At 43.9% G+C, this 20,128-nt stretch overlaps 2 protein-coding genes across 2 annotated transcripts in view; one reads left to right on the top strand and one right to left on the bottom strand.

Annotated features, from left to right (window-relative positions):
• Window positions 1–20,128, bottom strand: part of LOC134944743 (bile salt export pump-like) — a 177,023-nt gene that overhangs the window by 66,016 nt on the left and 90,879 nt on the right. The window contains exons 14-15 of the mRNA XM_063933575.1: window positions 17,351–17,476; window positions 14,968–15,171 (exon numbers count right to left, since the gene is read on the bottom strand). Of these exons, the coding sequence (XP_063789645.1) occupies window positions 14,968–15,171; window positions 17,351–17,476 (330 nt within the window). The remainder of the gene's footprint in view (window positions 1–14,967; window positions 15,172–17,350; window positions 17,477–20,128) is intronic.
• LOC134944745 (uncharacterized protein DDB_G0284459-like) overlaps window positions 1–20,128 on the top strand; it is a 164,770-nt gene that overhangs the window by 56,798 nt on the left and 87,844 nt on the right. The window lies entirely within an intron of this gene.

The raw sequence follows: 20,128 nt of genomic DNA, 5'->3' as shown, positions 1-20,128 counted from the left end.
TCAGACAGGTGGCAATACAAGAGAATGTAGAACTAATGATTTCCTTCTGCTTAACAAGACACAGGCAAAGATTTGTAAATCAGTACAGGATATATGAGCACTGCCCAACTGGTGTCCTACTAGACTGCCCCCTGCAAGATTGTGGCACAAAATATACAGCATACAGTTTAGAAATTTCAATGTTATGACTTGCATGACTGTGCAGAAAATACATATGTTTTGCGGTGGGGGGGATCCCAGCTGTCATGATCCCAACAGCAGGATCACGGCCACCAGTATGCCGCAGTGGGACGAGCGCTAGAAAGCCCCTCGCTGCAGGTTATATTCTCCCTCTATGGGTGTCGTGGACACCCATAGATGGAGAAAAGCCTGTGGTGCCGGTATTCCAGCGGTGGTAATTCACTGCCTGTCAGGATTCTGGTGTCGGCATTGTGACCGCCGGGATCCCAACAGGCGGTCTCTTGAGTGCCTCCCATCAAGAAGCTGACCAGTTTCTCTAACTACTCTAAGACAAGGTACAGATGGACTCGACCAAGCAGTGTCGGACTGGGGGATAAAAGGCCCATCGGAGAAATGCAGTAGTAGGGGCCAACGTTTAGGGGTGTGGACAGCCACCACAGAGGATTGGCTAACCATTAGAGAGTGCATGGTTTGAGAGATATATATATATATATATATATATATATATATATGTACAACACTTTTTTTTTATCTGGGCACATCTCAGGTGCAGCGGGAAGTTAGGCTGTGGGAGGGCTTAGTTAGGCTGCAGGAAGAAGTCGGCTGTGTGAGGATTATGTGATACAGCCGGGAGCTATGCTGCAGTAGGGCTGCAGGTGCAGGATAGAATTATGTTTCGGGGGAGAGGGTCAGGATACCACTGCCACCGATACCACCGATAATCCGGCAAAGTGGATAATCCGACACAGTGCCAGAACCATCGGTGTTGTATATATATATATATATATATATATATATATATATATACACACACACACACACACACACACACACACACACACACACACACACACACACACACACACATATGTATATACATACACACACACACATATATATGTGTGTGTGTGTGTGTGTGTGTGTGTACAAATGCTGCAATGTACCAGATAAACAACAACAATGCACTGTAGAAAATACAATCCAGTATAATGTAACATAAGTATAATGTTTAAGTGCACAGTCTGGAATCAGATCCCTGGAGGAGGTGGTGGGGGCCACTTGGGGTTACCACTGTACCCCTGTGGCCCAATCCAACCCTGCAACCAAGACTTTGATATCCCAAGGTTTCTATATCGAAACTGAACATAGCTTTCCCTTTATTTAGGAGACTGGCTTCTGACCGAGTATGTGCTGAGAGTAACTGCCCTCTGTGACCCAGCATGTATTGATAGTAACTAGTGATGAGCGGGTTCGGTTCCTCGGAAACCGAACCCCCCCGAACTTCACCCATTTTACACGTGTCCGAGGCATACTCGGATTCTCCCATATGGCTCGGTTAACCCGAGCGAGCCCGAACGTCATCATCCCGCTGTCGGATTCTCGCGAGATTCGGATTCTTTATAAGCAGCCGCGCGTCACCGCCATTTTCACTCGTGCATTGGAAATGTTAGGGAGAGGACGTGGCTGGCGTCCTCTCCGTTTATTCATTGTTGATGCAAATATTTGTGCTTGCTTATATCTTCTTAATTGTGGGGACTGGGGAGCAGCTGTATTATTAATATAGGAGGAGTACAGTGCAGAGTTTTGCTGATCAGTGACCACCAGTATACGTTGTCTGCCTGAAAAACACTCCATATCTGTGCTCAGTGTGCTGCATATATCTGTGCTCACACTGCTTTATTGTGGGGACTGGGGACCAGCAGTATTATATAGGAGGAGTACAGTGCAGAGTTTTGCTGATCAGTGACCACCAGTATACGTTGTCTGCCTGAAAAACACTCCATATCTGTGCTCATTGTGCTGCATATATCTGTGCTCACACTGCTTAATTGTGCGGACTGGGGAGCAGCTGTATTATATAGGAGGAGTACAGTGCAGAGTTTTGCTGACAGTGACCACCAGTATACGTTGTCTGCCTGAAAAACACTCCATATCTGTGCTCAGTGTGCTGCATATATCTGTGCTCACACTGCTTAATTGTGGGGACTGGGGAGCAGCTGTATTATATAGGAGGAGTACAGTGCAGAGTTTTGCTGACAGTGACCACCAGTATACGTTGTCTGCCTGAAAAACACTCCATATCTGTGCTCAGTGTGCTGCATATATCTGTGCTCACACTGCTTTATGGTGGGGACTGGGGACCACCAGTATAATATTATATAGGAGGAGTACAGTGCAGAGTTTTGCTGACCAGTGACCACCAGTATACGTTAACTTGTCTGCCTGAAAAACACTCCATATCTGTGCTGCATTGTAGTATATAGTAGGAGTACAGTGCATCATTTTGCTGACCACCAGTATATAATATATAGGAGTACGGTACAGAAGGCCACTGCTGTACCTACCTCTGTGTCGTCAAGTATACTATCCATCCATACCTGTGGTGCATTTCAGTTTTGCACAGTTTGCTGACCACCAGTATATAATAATATATAGCATTACGGTACAGTAGGCCACTGCTGTACCTGCCTCTGTGTCGTCAAGTATACTATCCATCTATACCTGTGGTGCATTTCAGTTTTGCACAGTTTACGGACCACCAGTATATAATATATAGCATTACGGTACAGTAGGCCACTGATGTACCTACCTCTGTGTCGTCAAGTATACTATCCATCCATACCTGTGGTGCATTTCAGTTTTGCACAGTTTGCTGACCACCAGTATATAATATATAGCATTACGGTACAGTAGGCCACTGCTGTACCTACCTCTGTGTCGTCAAGTATACTATCCATCCATACCTGTGGTGCATTTCAGTTTTGCACAGTTTGCTGACCACCAGTATATAATATATAGCATTACGGTACAGTAGGCCACTGCTGTACCTACCTCTGTGTCGTCAAGTATACTATCCATCCATACCTGTGGTGCATTTCAGTTGTGCGCAGTATATATAGTAGTAGGCCATTGCTATTGATACTGGCATATAATTCCACACATTAAAAAATGGAGAACAAAAATGTGGAGGTTAAAATAGGGAAAGATCAAGATCCACTTCGTGCTGAAACTGCTGCCACTAGTCATGGCCGAGACGATGAAATGCCATCAACGTCGTCTGCCAAGGCCAATGCCCAATGTCATATTAGAGAGCATGTAAAATCCAAAAAACAAAAGTTCAGTAAAATGACCCAAAAATCTAAATTGAAAGCGTCTGATGAGAAGCGTAAACTTGCCAATATGCCATTTACGACACGGAGTGGCAAGGAACGGCTGAGGCCCTGGCCTATGTTCATGGCTATTGGTTCAGCTTCACATGAGGATGGAAGCACTCATCCTCTCGCTAGAAAACTGCAGTGCCACTCCTAGATGGGCCAGGTGTTTATGTCGGCCGCTTGTGTCGCTTAGCTTAGTCACACAGCGACCTTGGTGCGCCTCTTTTTTTCTTTGCATCATGTGCTGTTTGGGGACTATTTTTTAAATCTGCCATCCTGTCTGACACTGCAGTGCCACTCCTAGATGGGCCAGGTGTTTGTGTCGGCCACTTGGGTCGCTTAGCTTAGTCATCCAGCGACCTCGGTGCAAATTTTAGAACTAAAAATAATATTGTGAGGTGTGATGTGTTCAGAATAGACTGAAAATTAGTGTAAATTATGGTTATTGAGGTTAATAATACTATGGGATCAAAATGACCCCCAAATTCTATGATTTAAGCTGTTTTTGAGTTTTTTTTGTAAAAAAACACCCGAATACAAAACACACCCGAATCCGACAAAAAATTTTCAGGGAGGTTTTGCCAAAACGCGTCCGAATCCAAAACACGGCCGCGGAACCGAATCCAAAACCATAACACAAAACCCGAAAAATGTCCGGTGCACATCACTAATAGTAACTGCCCTCTGTGACCCAGCATGTATGGAGAGTTACTGTCCTCTGTGACCCAGCATGTATGGAGAGTTACTGTCCTCTGTGACCCAGCATGTATTGAGAGTTACTGTCCTCTGTGACCCAGCATGTATTGAGAGTTACTGTCCTCTGTGATCCAGCATGTATTGAGAGTTACTGTCCTCTGTGACCCAGCATGTATGGAGAGTTACTGTCCTCTGTGACCCAGCATGTATTGAGAGTTTCTGTCCTCTGTGACCCAGCATGTATTGAGAGTTTCTGTCCTCTGTGACCCAGCATGTATTGAGAGTTACTGTTCTCTGTGACCCAGCATGTATTGAGAGTTACTGTCCTCTGTGACCCAGCATGTATTGAGAGTTACTGTTCTCTGTGACCCAGAATGTATTGAGAGTTACTGTCCTCTGTGACCCAGCATGTATTGAGAGTTACTGTTCTCTGTGACCCAGCATGTATTGAGAGTTACTGTCCTCTGTGACCCAGCATGTCTGGAGAGTTTCTGTCCTCTGTGACCCAGCATGTATTGAGAGTTACTGTCCTCTGTGACCCAGCATGTATTGAGAGTTACTGTTCTCTGTGACCCAGCATGTATTGAGAGTTACTGTCCTCTGTGACCCAGCATGTATTGAGAGTTTCTGTCCTCTGTGACCCAGCATGTATTGAGAGTTACTGTCCTCTGTGACCCAGCATGTATTGAGAGTTTCTGTCCTCTGTGACCCAGCATGTATTGAGAGCAACTGTCCTCTGTGACCCAGCATGTATGGAGAGTTACTGTCCTCTGTGACCCAGCACGTATGGAGAGTTACTGTCCTCTGTGACCCAGCACGTATTGAGAGCAACTGTCCTCTGTGACCCAGCATGTATTGAGAGTTACTGTCCTCTGTGACCCAGCATGTATTGAGAGTTACTGTCCTCTGTGACCCAGCATGTATGGAGAGTTTCTGTCCTCTGTGACCCAGCATGTATGGAGAGTTACTGTCCTCTGTGACCCAGCATGTATTGAGAGTTACTGTCCTCTGTGACCCAGCATGTATGGAGAGTTACTGTCCTCTGTGACCCAGCATGTATTGAGAGTTACTGTCCTCTGTGACCCAGCATGTATGGAGAGTTTCTGTCCTCTGTGACCCAGCATGTATGGAGAGTTACTGTCCTCTGTGACCCAGCATGTATTGAGAGTTACTGTCCTCTGTGACCCAGCATGTATGGAGAGTTACTGTTCTCTGTGACCCAGCATGTATTGAGAGTTACTGTCCTCTGTGACCCAGCATGTATTGAGAGTTACTGTCCTCTGTGACCCAGCATGTATGGAGAGTTACTGTCCTCTGTGACCCAGCATGTATTGAGAGTTACTGTTCTCTGTGTTGGTATAGTGCGATGGATCGATACCATAGGTGTGCAGTGGGGAGCCTTAGATAAAGTATTACCTCAGGAGTTACCTTGTATACAGACAGAACGAGACTTGAGATGTATATCTTGTTTATATAGTACTGAAATAGCAGGATCAATACAACAGGTTTCAGTATCATCAGCTTATCTCCTTCTCCCTCAGAGACTCTTCTAGAATGACCACATGTGAGGTAAAACAAACAAGTACATAACATATGCAACAGACAAACACTACATCTCTGTAACTATACAGCGCCATCTGCTGCCCCTGTACGGTAACTACATGCATGTAAACAAAACCATAGTCTGTTGTCCATATTTCAACACCCCTTCTCAACAGACTGGGTTTCTTCAGTTAGACCCATCTTTGACGTAAGTCTCCAATGTCTCTCTCTGGTAAGAGGCTTAGTCATGATATCAGCTGTCATATCTTCTGTTGGGCAATAGTTCAACTCTATAAGACCTTGTTCCTGTAGATCCCTCAGGAAGTGATGCTTGACATCAATGTGCTTGGTTCTTGGGTTCACTCTTTCTGTTTGCGCTAGTGCAATGCATCCTTGATTATCCTCATATATCTTGATAGGTTCTTCTTGAGGCATTCCTAGGTCTGATAGTAGTTGCATTAACCATACCACTTCTTGACTGGCGTGAGCTGCTGCAATATATTCAGCTTCTGTAGAAGATAGTGCTACGGTAGACTGCTTCTTGCTTGTCCAGCTGATTAATCCTTCTCCAATAGAGAATAGATATCCACTTGTGGATTTTCTGTCGCTTGTGTCTCCAGCCCAATCTGCGTCAACGTATCCTGTTAACTTGTGACTTGTGTTTGCTGAGAGCTTAAGCTTCTTGTTAATCGTTCCCTTTAAGTAACGAATTACCCTCTTAACTGCATTCCAATCCATCTTTGTTGGTTTAGAGACTTTTCTGCTTAAAATCCCAACTGCTGTGGAGATATCTGGTCTGGTGACGGTTGCAATGTATAGCAATTTTCCTATGGCTTTTCTGTATAGATGGTTATCCTCTAACAGGTTGCTCTGATCATTTGGTTCCTTTTCATAACTTGTCTCCATAGGAGTGCTTGCTGTCTTTGCATCTTGCATACCAAATTCCTCAATGGTTTCCTGAATTTTGTATTTCTGACTTAGTGTGAATGTTCCATCACCTTCTCTTGAGATTTGCATTCCCAAGTAATGCGTTATGTGGCCGAGGTCTTTTGTTTCAAACTGACGGTTTAGTTCTTGTAACAATTCAACTTCGTCCCCTTCTTGTTCGAAACAAACTAGCAAATCGTCCACGTAAATTAATACATAGAACCATCTTTCCTCTATCAACTTTGTATAGAGACATGGGTCTGCTTTGCTTCTGATGAATCCCTTTTCTGTCAGAACTCCATTTATCTTTGTATTCCATGCTCTTGCTGCTTGTTTAAGACCATATATACTCTTGTTCAGTTTACATACGTGATCTGGGTTCTGAGAATTCACGAAGCCTGGTGGTTGTTCCATGTATATATCTTCCTTTAGTTCACCATGTAGGAAAGCCGTCTTTACATCGAAATGTTTCACTTGCATACCCTTTATGGCTGCTGTTAGGAGTAAGGTTCTAATGGTAGTGTGCTTCACAACTGGAGCAAACGTTTCATCATAATCTTCTCCAAATTTCTGTGAATATCCTTTAGCAACCAGTCTTGCCTTGTATCTTTCTATTTTTCCTTCAGAATCATACTTGACCTTAAAAGTCCATTTACATCCTATGGCCTTTTTGTCTAATGGTAGTCTGGTCAATGTCCATGTCTGATTGTCTTCCATTGATTCCATTTCTTCTTTTGCGGCTCCTAGCCATTTCTGTGCTTCTCTTTCAGAAAAATTTGCAATTTCTTCCCATGATGCAGGTTCTTGTATGTTAATGGCTTTTGCTTTGTAAGATAAACGTGTAGGTGCTTTTCCCTTGTTTTCTCTTGAAGAGCGTCTCACCCCCTCGGATGCACTCTCATGAGTGTCGCTGGTATTTGTCTTGTGTTGTACTTCAACTTCTTGAGTGATCTCTACATCATCTGTTTCTTTGGATTTGGTGCTTTCTTCTTCTTCAGTAGAGTCTACTGGAGTTATGACATCATCTCGTGTTTCTTCTATGAATGTCACACTGTTGCTTATAACTACTTTTCCAGTTCTTGGATTTAAGATTCTGTAGCCTTTTGAATGTTCACTATAGCCGACTAGAACTCCCTCTTCTGCTCGGTTCTGCAACTTGCTTCGTTTTTCAGCAGGAATGTAAACGAAGGCTCTGCATCCAAAAACTCTAATGTGCTTTAAGCTGGGTTTCTTACCGTGCCACAGCTCATATGGTGTCTTCCTTACTGCTTTGGAAAGTAGTCTGTTTTGGAGATAGGTGGCTGTTGCTGCTGCTTCACCCCAATATTTATCAGGTAGTCCTGAATCTGTAAGCATGCACCTTATCATTTCTGTTAGTGATCTGTTTTTCCTCTCAGATACGCCATTTTGCTCTGGTGTATATGGTACTGTCTTCTGATGCTCAATACCGAGTCCTCTTAAGTACCGTTCTATTTTCTGTCCTGTGAACTCGCCTCCATTGTCGCTGCGAAGAGTTAGCATATTCCTCTTGAACCTGTTTCTGGTCATGTTCACATAGTCTTGCAGCTTTTCAAAGACTTCATCTTTACTTTTTATTAGATAAGTGACTGTGAACCTGGAGTAGTCGTCAATGAATGTCAGTATATACCTTTTGTCTCCTACGGTTCGCGTTTTCATAGGTCCGCATACATCACTATGTACCAGGTCTAGTGGTCTGGAAGCTCTGTTTTCACTTTTCTTAGGAATTGTTGTCCTTGTCGCTTTCGCTTTTATGCAGCATTGACACTTCATCATTTCTGAACAGTCTGACACTTTGAGATCCCTGGCTAGGTCTCTCTTCTGCATTTCCTTTATGCAATCTGGGTGTCTGTGTCCTAATCTTCTATGCCACTTGTGAATACAGTCAGCGTGTTTCTGTGTACTCAGCTTTGCCTGCTGTGCTGCGATATCCAGACAGTATAAATGTTCTTTTATTCTGGCTGTAGCTAGTGTTTCTCTTCCGTTTTGGATAAAACACTTATTATTCTGAAACTTTACAGTAAGTCCTTTTTCTACTAGATTCTTTACTGATAGCAGTGCTCCCTCAAGCTTGGGAACATATAGCACATCTGTTACGGGTATTTCTGTATAGCTGCCATTACCCTTGGAGCATAGGAATTGACCATTCCCTTTCCCTTCTGCAATGATATTTGTTCCATCTGCTAGGTAGATTGTTTCTTTATGGTTCAAATCAAGTTCAGTAAAGAAGTCCTTGTTATTTGTCATATGACTAGTCGCTCCTGAGTCTACATACCACTTTTCTGATAATTGGTTTACTGTCGCTTTAAATGTTCCATTCCACTTGTGTGCTCCTGTATCTGTAAGTGTGGCTTTGGCTCTTTGTTTGTGTAATCTTTCTGGTGGTTTGTGCTGCTCTGTCTTCCATATGGTGCAATCTTTTTTCAGGTGACCCACTTTCTTGCATCTGAAACATGCTCTTGTTTCCCTGGTGTGTGGCTTAGTGTCCGCCATTTTAAGTGCTTTCTCTGTGTCACTTTCAGTATTGCACTCTGTAAGCTCCTTTCTGCGTTGATACTCCTCTATGAGCCTGTTCTTCACAAAGTCTGGTGTGATTTCTGCTTCAGGTCTCATTTCTAGTGCGTTTATTAGTGCACTGTATGTATCTGGTAAACTGCAAAGGAGGATGGCTGCTATGTGGTTGCTTTTGATTTCTTCTCCCATTGACCTGAGCTGTATGGTTATCTCTAGTAGTGCACTGATGTGTTCTTGCATTGTCTTGCCTTTATTAAATCTCATTTGATATAATTTTCTTAATAGGAATAGTTTGCTGTTCAAACTTGCTCCTTCATGCACTCTCTGCAAAGCACACCACATGCCTTTAGCTGTACTCTCTTGTCTTATGTGTATAAGCTGTTCATCTTCCACTAGTAAACTTATAGTGGCTCTTGCCTGTCTGTCCTTCTTAATCCACTGCTGATCCTCTCCTTCAGGTCTGTCTGCATTTATAACATCCCATAAATCATCTCTGGTTAATAGCATTTCTACTTTAAACTTCCATGTTTGATAGTTCTCATTAGAAAGCTTGCTTGCAGCTAGTCTGAGATCTGTGTAATTTGCCATAACCCTTCCTTGTATAGATCTCTCTATTCTTCTGTGGTATTAAACTTGTTTTACTCACAGTTTTCTTTCCAAGGTTCTCCTGGGTTGTTTCTTGTGCGTTACACAGTCTGCTGTCTGCGCCTGCTGGGACTTGCAGTGCGACTCGTGATCTGGATGCTGCTTGGGATGCACTCCTGAAAACTTTATCTTGTATAGACTCCAGTCTGGGCCCATAACCTGTTGGTATAGTGCGATGGATCGATACCATAGGTGTGCAGTGGGGAGCCTTAGATAAAGTATTACCTCAGGAGTTACCTTGTATACAGACAGAACGAGACTTGAGATGTATATCTTGTTTATATAGTACTGAAATAGCAGGATCAATACAACAGGTTTCAGTATCATCAGCTTATCTCCTTCTCCCTCAGAGACTCTTCTAGAATGACCACATGTGAGGTAAAACAAACAAGTACATAACATATGCAACAGACAAACACTACATCTCTGTAACTATACAGCGCCATCTGCTGCCCCTGTACGGTAACTACATGCATGTAAACAAAACCATAGTCTGTTGTCCATATTTCAACACTCTGTGACCCAGCATGTATTGAGAGTTACTGTTCTCTGTGACCCAGCATGTATGGAGAGTTACTGTCCTCTGTGACCCAGCATGTATGGAGAGTTACTGTCCTCTGTGACCCAGCATGTATGGAGAGTTACTGTCCTCTGTGACCCAGCATGTATTGAGAGTTACTGTCCTCTGTGACCCAGCATGTATGGAGAGTTACTGTCCTCTGTGACCCAGCATGTATGGAGAGTTACTGTCCTCTGTGACCCAGCATGTATTGAGAGTTTCTGTCCTCTGTGACCCAGCATGTATGGAGAGTTACTGTCCTCTGTGACCCAGCATGTATTGAGAGTTACTGTCCTCTGTGACCCAGCATGTATGGAGAGTTACTGCCCTCTGTGACCCAGCATGTATTGAGAGTTTCTGTCCTCTGTGACCCAGCATGTATTGAGAGTTACTGTCCTCTGTGACCCAGCATGTATTGAGAGCAACTGTCCTCTGTGACCCAGCATGTATTGAGAGTTACTGTCCTCTGTGACCCAGCATGTATGGAGAGTTACTGTCCTCTGTGACCCAGCATGTATTGAGAGTAACTGCCCTCTGTGACCCAGCATGTATGGAGAGTTACTGTCCTCTGTGACCCAGCATGTATTGAGAGTTACTGTTCTCTGTGACCCAGAATGTATTGAGAGTTTATGTCCTCTGTGACCCAGCATGTATTGAGAGTAACTGCCCTCTGTGACCCAGCATGTATGGAGAGTTACTGTCCTCTGTGACCCAGCATGTATGGAGAGTTACTGTCCTCTGTGACCCAGCATGTATTGAGAGTTACTGTCCTCTGTGACCCAGCATGTATTGAGAGTTACTGTTCTCTGTGACCCAGCATGTATTGAGAGTTACTGTCCTCTGTGACCCAGCATGTATTGAGAGTTTCTGTCCTCTGTGACCCAGCATGTATTGAGAGTTACTGTCCTCTGTGACCCAGCATGTATTGAGAGTTTCTGTCCTCTGTGACCCAGCATGTATTGAGAGTTTCTGTCCTCTGTGACCCAGCATGTATTGAGAGTTACTGTCCTCTGTGACCCAGCATGTATTGAGAGTTTCTGTCCTCTGTGACCCAGCATGTATTGAGAGTTACTGTCCTCTGTGACCCAGCATGTATTGAGAGTTACTGTCCTCTGTGACCCAGCATGTATTGAGAGTTACTGTCCTCTGTGACCCAGCATGTATGGAGAGTTTCTGTCCTCTGTGACCCAGCATGTATTGAGAGTTACTGTCCTCTGTGACCCAGCATGTATTGAGAGTTACTGTCCTCTGTGACCCAGCATGTATTGAGAGTTACTGTCCTCTGTGACCCAGCATGTATGGAGAGTTTCTGTCCTCTGTGACCCAGCATGTATGGAGAGTTACTGTCCTCTGTGATCCCAGCATGTATGGAGAGTTACTGTCCTCTGTGACCCAGCATGTATGGAGAGTTACTGTCCTCTGTGACCCAGCATGTATTGAGAGTTTCTGTCCTCTGTGACCCAGCATGTATTGAGAGTTTCTGTCCTCTGTGACCCAGCATGTACTGAGAGTTACTGTCCTCTGTGACCCAGCATGTATTGAGAGTTTCTGTCCTCTGTGACCCAGCATGTATGGAGAGTTACTGTCCTCTGTGACCCAGCATGTATGGAGAGTTACTGTCCTCTGTGACCCAGCATGTATTGAGAGTTACTGTCCTTTGTGACCCAGCATGTATTGAGAGTTACTGTCCTCTGTGACCCAGCATGTATGGAGAGTTTCTGTCCTCTGTGACCCAGCATGTATTGAGAGTTACTGTCCTCTGTGACCCAGCATGTATAGAGAGCAACTGTCCTCTGTGACCCAGCATGTATTGAGAGCAACTGTCCTCTGTGACCCAGCATGTATGGAGAGTTACTGTCCTCTGTGACCCAGCATGTATGGAGAGTTACTGTCCTCTGTGACCCAGCACGTATTGAGAGCAACTGTCCTCTGTGACCCAGCATGTATTGAGAGTTACTGTCCTCTGTGACCCAGCATGTATTGAGAGTTACTGTCCTCTGTGACCCAGCATGTATGGAGAGTTTCTGTCCTCTGTGACCCAGCATGTATGGAGAGTTACTGTCCTCTGTGACCCAGCATGTATTGAGAGTTACTGTCCTCTGTGACCCAGCATGTATGGAGAGTTACTGTCCTCTGTGACCCAGCATGTATGGAGAGTTTCTGTCCTCTGTGACCCAGCATGTATTGAGAGTTACTGTCCTCTGTGACCCAGCATGTATAGAGAGCAACTGTCCTCTGTGACCCAGCATGTATTGAGAGCAACTGTCCTCTGTGACCCAGCATGTATGGAGAGTTACTGTCCTCTGTGACCCAGCATGTATGGAGAGTTACTGTCCTCTGTGACCCAGCACGTATTGAGAGCAACTGTCCTCTGTGACCCAGCATGTATTGAGAGTTACTGTCCTCTGTGACCCAGCATGTATTGAGAGTTACTGTCCTCTGTGACCCAGCATGTATGGAGAGTTTCTGTCCTCTGTGACCCAGCATGTATGGAGAGTTACTGTCCTCTGTGACCCAGCATGTATTGAGAGTTACTGTCCTCTGTGACCCAGCATGTATTGAGAGTTACTGTCCTCTGTGACCCAGCATGTATGGAGAGTTACTGTCCTCTGTGACCCAGCATGTATTGAGAGCAACTGTCCTCTGTGACCCAGCATGTATGGAGAGTTACTGTCCTCTGTGACCCAGCATGTATGGAGAGTTACTGTCCTCTGTGACCCAGCACGTATTGAGAGCAACTGTCCTCTGTGACCCAGCATGTATTGAGAGTTACTGTCCTCTGTGACCCAGCATGTATTGAGAGTTACTGTCCTCTGTGACCCAGCATGTATGGAGAGTTTCTGTCCTCTGTGACCCAGCATGTATGGAGAGTTACTGTCCTCTGTGACCCAGCATGTATTGAGAGTTACTGTCCTCTGTGACCCAGCATGTATGGAGAGTTACTGTCCTCTGTGACCCAGCATGTATTGAGAGTTACTGTCCTCTGTGACCCAGCATGTATGGAGAGTTTCTGTCCTCTGTGACCCAGCATGTATGGAGAGTTACTGTCCTCTGTGACCCAGCATGTATTGAGAGTTACTGTCCTCTGTGACCCAGCATGTATGGAGAGTTACTGTTCTCTGTGACCCAGCATGTATTGAGAGTTACTGTCCTCTGTGACCCAGCATGTATTGAGAGGTACTGTCCTCTGTGACCCAGCATGTATGGAGAGTTACTGTCCTCTGTGACCCAGCATGTATTGAGAGTTACTGTTCTCTGTGACCCAGCATGTATTGAGAGTTACTGTTCTCTGTGACCCAGCATGTATGGAGAGTTACTGTCCTCTGTGACCCAGCATGTATGGAGAGTTACTGTCCTCTGTGACCCAGCATGTATGGAGAGTTACTGTCCTCTGTGACCCAGCATGTATTGAGAGTTACTGTCCTCTGTGACCCAGCATGTATGGAGAGTTACTGTCCTCTGTGACCCAGCATGTATGGAGAGTTACTGTCCTCTGTGACCCAGCATGTATTGAGAGTTTCTGTCCTCTGTGACCCAGCATGTATGGAGAGTTACTGTCCTCTGTGACCCAGCATGTATTGAGAGTTACTGTCCTCTGTGACCCAGCATGTATGGAGAGTTACTGCCCTCTGTGACCCAGCATGTATTGAGAGTTTCTGTCCTCTGTGACCCAGCATGTATTGAGAGTTACTGTCCTCTGTGACCCAGCATGTATTGAGAGCAACTGTCCTCTGTGACCCAGCATGTATTGAGAGTTACTGTCCTCTGTGACCCAGCATGTATGGAGAGTTACTGTCCTCTGTGACCCAGCATGTATTGAGAGTAACTGCCCTCTGTGACCCAGCATGTATGGAGAGTTACTGTCCTCTGTGACCCAGCATGTATTGAGAGTTACTGTTCTCTGTGACCCAGAATGTATTGAGAGTTTATGTCCTCTGTGACCCAGCATGTATTGAGAGTAACTGCCCTCTGTGACCCAGCATGTATGGAGAGTTACTGTCCTCTGTGACCCAGCATGTATGGAGAGTTACTGTCCTCTGTGACCCAGCATGTATTGAGAGTTACTGTCCTCTGTGATCCCAGCATGTATTGAGAGTTACTGTCCTCTGTGACCCAGCATGTATGGAGAGTTACTGTCCTCTGTGACCCAGCATGTATTGAGAGTTACTGTCCTCTGTGATCCCAGCATGTATGGAGAGTTACTGTCCTCTTTGACCCAGCATGTATTGAGAGCAAGTGTTTGGAGAGTGTGATTTTACAAAATGTGGTCAGAGATAGCATGCTGGCAAGACTGAGTTACATCTAAACAGTTCTCATCCCTCTTTTCCAGTCTGCCATAATCCATCCTGTGTTTCTGGTTATTCAATTCACCCTTAGCCATAAAGAACTGCATCATTTCAACAATCAAGCAGTTCCTTCCCCTCCACCACTCACAGTATATGCTGGCCTGATATGATTTCTTAATACAATTACAATTTTTTTTTTATCATTCACATTTTTTAACTATCATGTGCATAAAAGATTGTTTTAGAATGAATAACGTAGCCTAAATAAAAAAATTTTAACAGGATAATGTGTATATGTATACTGTACCTCCCAACTGTACCGATTTCAGCAGGACAATCCCATTGTGCAAAAGGACATTATTATGAGGCAGTATAGAGAACTTTTTTACATGATAGTTTACATTTTTACCTATTACTATGCAAGGATGGGTTCTTCAAAAACTACCTGTGGTAAGTCCATGATGAAGTTGTAGGCATTGGCTTCTTTTGCTGCTGTAATAATCTCTTCCATTGTAGCACTTTCCTTACCAAAGCGGATATTTTCAGCGATTGTTGTTGCAAATAGGACTGGCTCTTGCTCCACAATACCAATCAGAGAACGCAACCATTGAATATTCAATGAGCGTACGTCATGTCCATCCAGAGTGACCTGCCGTGATCAGAATGAGGACAAAAAGACCACGCTGAGAAGAGACATTTGCAATCTATGGCAAAACACCCGAAAAACTTTACAAATTTATCGACACAAGTAAAAGACGACTATATAAAAGTAGCTTTCAGCACATTGCCTCGGGACAATCACATGAGATATAGGTCACAGAAACATCTACCTACAGTATAATAGCAGTTATTTTAAAGAAGTAATCAAAACACAATGATGGAGTTGTACAGTTTTGGACTGTAGGTGATTTCTCTCATCATTGTTTTGTGTATTATTTTCTTTATTTTATATTAAGACTTTTACTGTAAAACAGTATTATATTTGCGTTTTCTGAAGATGGAGAATTTGAGAGGATTTCTTCTTTATATTTCTAAAATGAGACCCTCACACCAGAGTTCACCCAAAAGACAGAATCAATTTCTATATATAGACCAGATGCATCATCGCATGGAAAGTGATAAAATGGAGGGAAAAAAGTACCAGCCAATCAGCTCCTAACTGCCATTTTTTAAACACAGCCTGTGACATGGCAGTTATGAGCTGATTGGCTGGCACTTTTTCTTTCTCCATTTTATCACTCTCTAAGCGATGACGCATCTAGCCAATATTAAATTGCTTTTATTACTACAAGTTTTAAAAAGATCTTACATAGCAAATGCTAGTAAGTGATTAAGGTGGGCCAGATATTAAACTGGATGTGCGAGCTCATATATACCAAGTCTGACTACTTTTCACTATTGCATTAATCACCCAACATGTTTCGTCAAATTATCAACTTCCTCAGGGGTGTCTTAAAACAAAAGGAAAACATAGGTGTCTCATCAGTAATCTTATATCAAAAACAATATATTTTTCATATAAACTTCCTCAAATTTCAAAATAAAAAATTTATATAATATAATGAATTGCTTACTTAATGTTTAGACTAGCAAATCCAAAAATTGTATCAATCCTCTTACTCGGGGATGTATAATATGCCTACAGTATATACAACAATAACACCTTTATAATATTAGACAAATATAAGAAATATATATAAAGAAGAAATCCTCTCAAATCCTCCATCTTCAGAAAACATCTCCAAGGAACATATCCATCCAGGGTATTGAAGTGTTATGTCAACATGTATAAAGATATTGTTGTGGCGCATGTGAGGAACTCCAAGTTCTACTAAAACTATGTTTGTCCTTGAAATGGCAAAATGACAGACATTAGGATTGCAGCCTATATTGACTAACTATCACTGTCTATTAAGATTTTAGTGCATTGTGTGAAATTCTGATTGTGTTATGAGCATCATACTTATGTTTTAATGCAAAAAAAATAATGAATCTCCATAAATGTCACTCAAGTTCAGCTATCGGCCCAATGGCGTGATTCATGTTATTAAGTAAAGCAAAAAGGCATATAACTTTGTATCTGTTATAGAACATGTTGCCATGCAAGGGTAGCAAATACATTTATATTTTTTTTCTGTGCAAGGCAAATACTGGCTGATTTTGCATGTAGCCCACAAATGTTAGACAGCTTTATTTTTTCATTGCAATTTAGATTTCTGTTTGGACACATCCCACCCAAATCTATATCTCTCTGCACATGTTACATCTGCCCCACCTGCAGTGCAGCATGGTTTTGCCCAGTTACTTGCTTTCTTGCTTTAATTACAAATATAAATCAGATCCCAAGTGCAGTAGCCTGCAATTTACGGCAGTGGAGCAATTTTGTTAAAATAGCCACTTTGTTGGTTTTGCCTAAAACTAATTGCTATATTAAATCTAGCAGCAGTCTTGCCAAAAGCTCACTAGTACCCCCACAAAGCTATTACCTTTGGGCAATCATCTTTTATTTATAATCAGCTACTAAATGAAAACCGAGAAACGTTATATTCAAATTATAGTCAAAACATCAATAAACACTTTTTTTCACTGAGCCCCCAAGTGCCGTTGTTGTAGAATCCCACATATCATTGCACCAATGTTTTCATATTTTTTTAATACAATATGACATTTCTTCTATCTATCTATCTATCTATCTATCTATCTATCTATCTATCTATCTATCTATCTATCTATCTATCTATCTATCATCTATCTATACTTGTTCTCAATGAAAAAATTAACAAAGTGTGTAAATATTATAGCCGTATGCCACTATCTTAAAAGCTCACCATGCCTTCAGCAGGATCATAAAAGCGCTGAATCAGTTGGATAGTTGTGCTTTTCCCTGCTCCACTGGGTCCGACAAATGCTGTTGTCTCACCAGACTTAATAATCATGCTTAGCTTGTCTAAAATCTGTGTAGAGAAGTAATGGTTTCCAGTATATAAAGTAAGGTCTGCCTTTACAGTGATTAAATTAACTAGCAGGTTGTACAGTAAAGAAACAAAAAATAGGATTTTGATACCTACCGGTAAATCCTTTTCTCCTAGTCCGTAGAGGATGCTGGGGACGACATCAAGACCATGGGGTATAGACGGGATCCGCAGGAGACATGGGCACTCTAAAGACTTTTCATTGGGTGTAAACTGGCTCCTCCCTCTATGCCCCTCCTCCAGACCTCAGTTGTAGGAACTGTGCCCAGGGAGACTGACATTTCGAGGGAAAGAATTACTTAAACTAGTGGTGAGATATCTACCAACTCACACCCTCAACCATGCCGCACACATGGCATTCAATATAACCCACGCCAACAGGCATGAACCAATTACAGCAACATGCTAAAAACTAAGATAACACAACTTGTGTAATTCTAATAACTAAACTGAAGGTAAAGTACGCACTCTCGACGGACTAGGAGAAAAGGATTTACCGGTAGGTATTAAAATCCTATTATCTCATACGTCCTAGAGGATGCTGGGGACGACATCAAGACCATGGGGTCTATACCAAAGCTCCAGTACGGGCGGGAGAGTGCGGATGACCCTGCAGCACTGATTGACCGAACTTGAGGTCTTCATCGGCCAAGGTGTCAAACTTGTAGAATTTAGCAAATGTGTTTGACCCTGACCAAGTAGCTGCTCGGCAAAGTTGCAATGCCGAGACCCCCCCGGGCAGCCGCCCAGGAGGAGCCCACCTTCCTAGTGGAATAGGCCTTCACCGACGTCTGTAACGGCAATCCAGCCGTAGTATGAGCGTGCTGAATCGTACTTCTGATCCAACGCGAAATAGTCTGCTTGGAAGCAGGACACCCAATCTTGTTGGGAGCATACAGGACAAACAAAGACTCTGTTTTCCGTATTCGAGCTGTTCTAGCAACATAAATCTTCAAAGCCCTAATCACATCTAGAGACTTTGACTCAGTAAACGTGTCAGTAACTACTGGCACCACAATAGGTTGCTTTATGTGGAAAGATGAAACCACCTTCGGAAGAAAATGCTGATGAGTTCTCAACTCTGCCCTATCTTCATGGAAGATCAGGTAAGGGCTCTTGTGAGACAAGGCCCCCAATTCAGACACCCGCCATGCGGATGCCAATGCCAAAAGCATCACCACTTTCCAAGTGAGAAACTTGAACTCTATCTCTTGTAGAGGCTCAAACCAATCTGATTGAAGGAACTGCAACACCACGTTAAGGTCCCATGGTGCCACTGGAGGCACAAATGGAGGCTGGATGTGCAGAACCCCTTTCACGAAGATCTTAACCTCTGGAAGAGAGGCCAATTGTTTTTGGAAGAACACTGACAAGGCCGAAATCTGGACCTTGATTGATCCCAATCGTAGGCCCGCCTCCACACCAGCCTGCAGAAAATGGAGAAAACGTCCCAACTGAAACTCTTCCGTAGGAGCCTTCTTGGATCCACACCAAGACACATATTTTCTCCAAATACGGTGGTAATGTTTCGATGTTACTCCTTTGCTGGCCTGAATAAGGGTGGGGATGACTTCCTTGGGAATACCCTTTCGGGCTAGGATCCGGCAATCAGCAGCCATGCCGTCAAACATAGCCGCGGTAAGTCTTGATACACGCATGGCCCCTGCTGCAACAGGTCCTCGCAAAGAGGAAGAGGCCGAGGATCTTCTATGAGCAACTCCTGAAGATCTGGGTACCAAGCCCTCCTTGGCCAGTCTGGGGCAATGAAGATTGCTCGAACTCTTGTTCTTCTTATGATCCTGAGCACTTTTGGGATCAGCGGAAGTGGAGAGAAAACATACACCGACCGGAACACCCACTGGGCCACCAGCGCATCCACTGCTATTGCTTGAGGGTCTCTCGACCTGGAACAATATTTCTAAAGCTTCTTGTTGAGATGAGATGCCATCATGTCTACTTGAGGAACTCCCCAAAGACTTGTCACCTCTGTGAAGACTCCTTGGTGTAGGCCCCACTCTCCTGGATGGAGATCATGTCTGCTGAGGAAGTCTGCTTCCCAGTTGTCTACTCCCGGAATGAAAATTGCCGACAGAGCCTTTACATGTCTTTCTGCCCAGAGGAGGATCTTCGTCACCTCTGCCATTGCCACTCTTCTTTTTGTTCTGCCCTGCCTGTTTATGTACGCGACTGCTGTTACATTGTCCGACTGGATCTGCACAGGATGATCTTGAAGAAGATGTACCGCTTGTTGAAGGCCGTTGTAAATGGCTCTCAATTCCAGCATGTTTATGTGAAGGCAGGCTTCCTGACTTGACCATTTTCCCTGGAAGCTTTCTCCCTGTGTGACAGCTCCCCAGCCTTGGAGACTTGCATCCGTGGTTACCAGGAACCAGTCCTGAATCCCGAACCTGCGTCTCTCTAGTAGGTGAGAACTGTTTAGCCACCACAGGAGCGAAATCCTGGCTTTTGACGACAGGATTATCTTCCGGTGCCTGTGTAGGTGGGATCCTGATGACTTGTCCAACAGGTCCCAGTGGAATACCCTGGCATGGAACCTGCCAACCTGTATGGCCTCGTAGGCCGCCACCATCTTCCCCAACAAGCGAATGCACTGGTGGATCGACACACTTGATG

The sequence above is a fragment of the Pseudophryne corroboree genome, chromosome 7, assembly GCF_028390025.1.
Source record: "Pseudophryne corroboree isolate aPseCor3 chromosome 7, aPseCor3.hap2, whole genome shotgun sequence".
Classification (NCBI taxonomy): domain Eukaryota; kingdom Metazoa; phylum Chordata; class Amphibia; order Anura; family Myobatrachidae; genus Pseudophryne; species Pseudophryne corroboree.
This window is presented reverse-complemented; position numbering and strand designations above follow the sequence as displayed.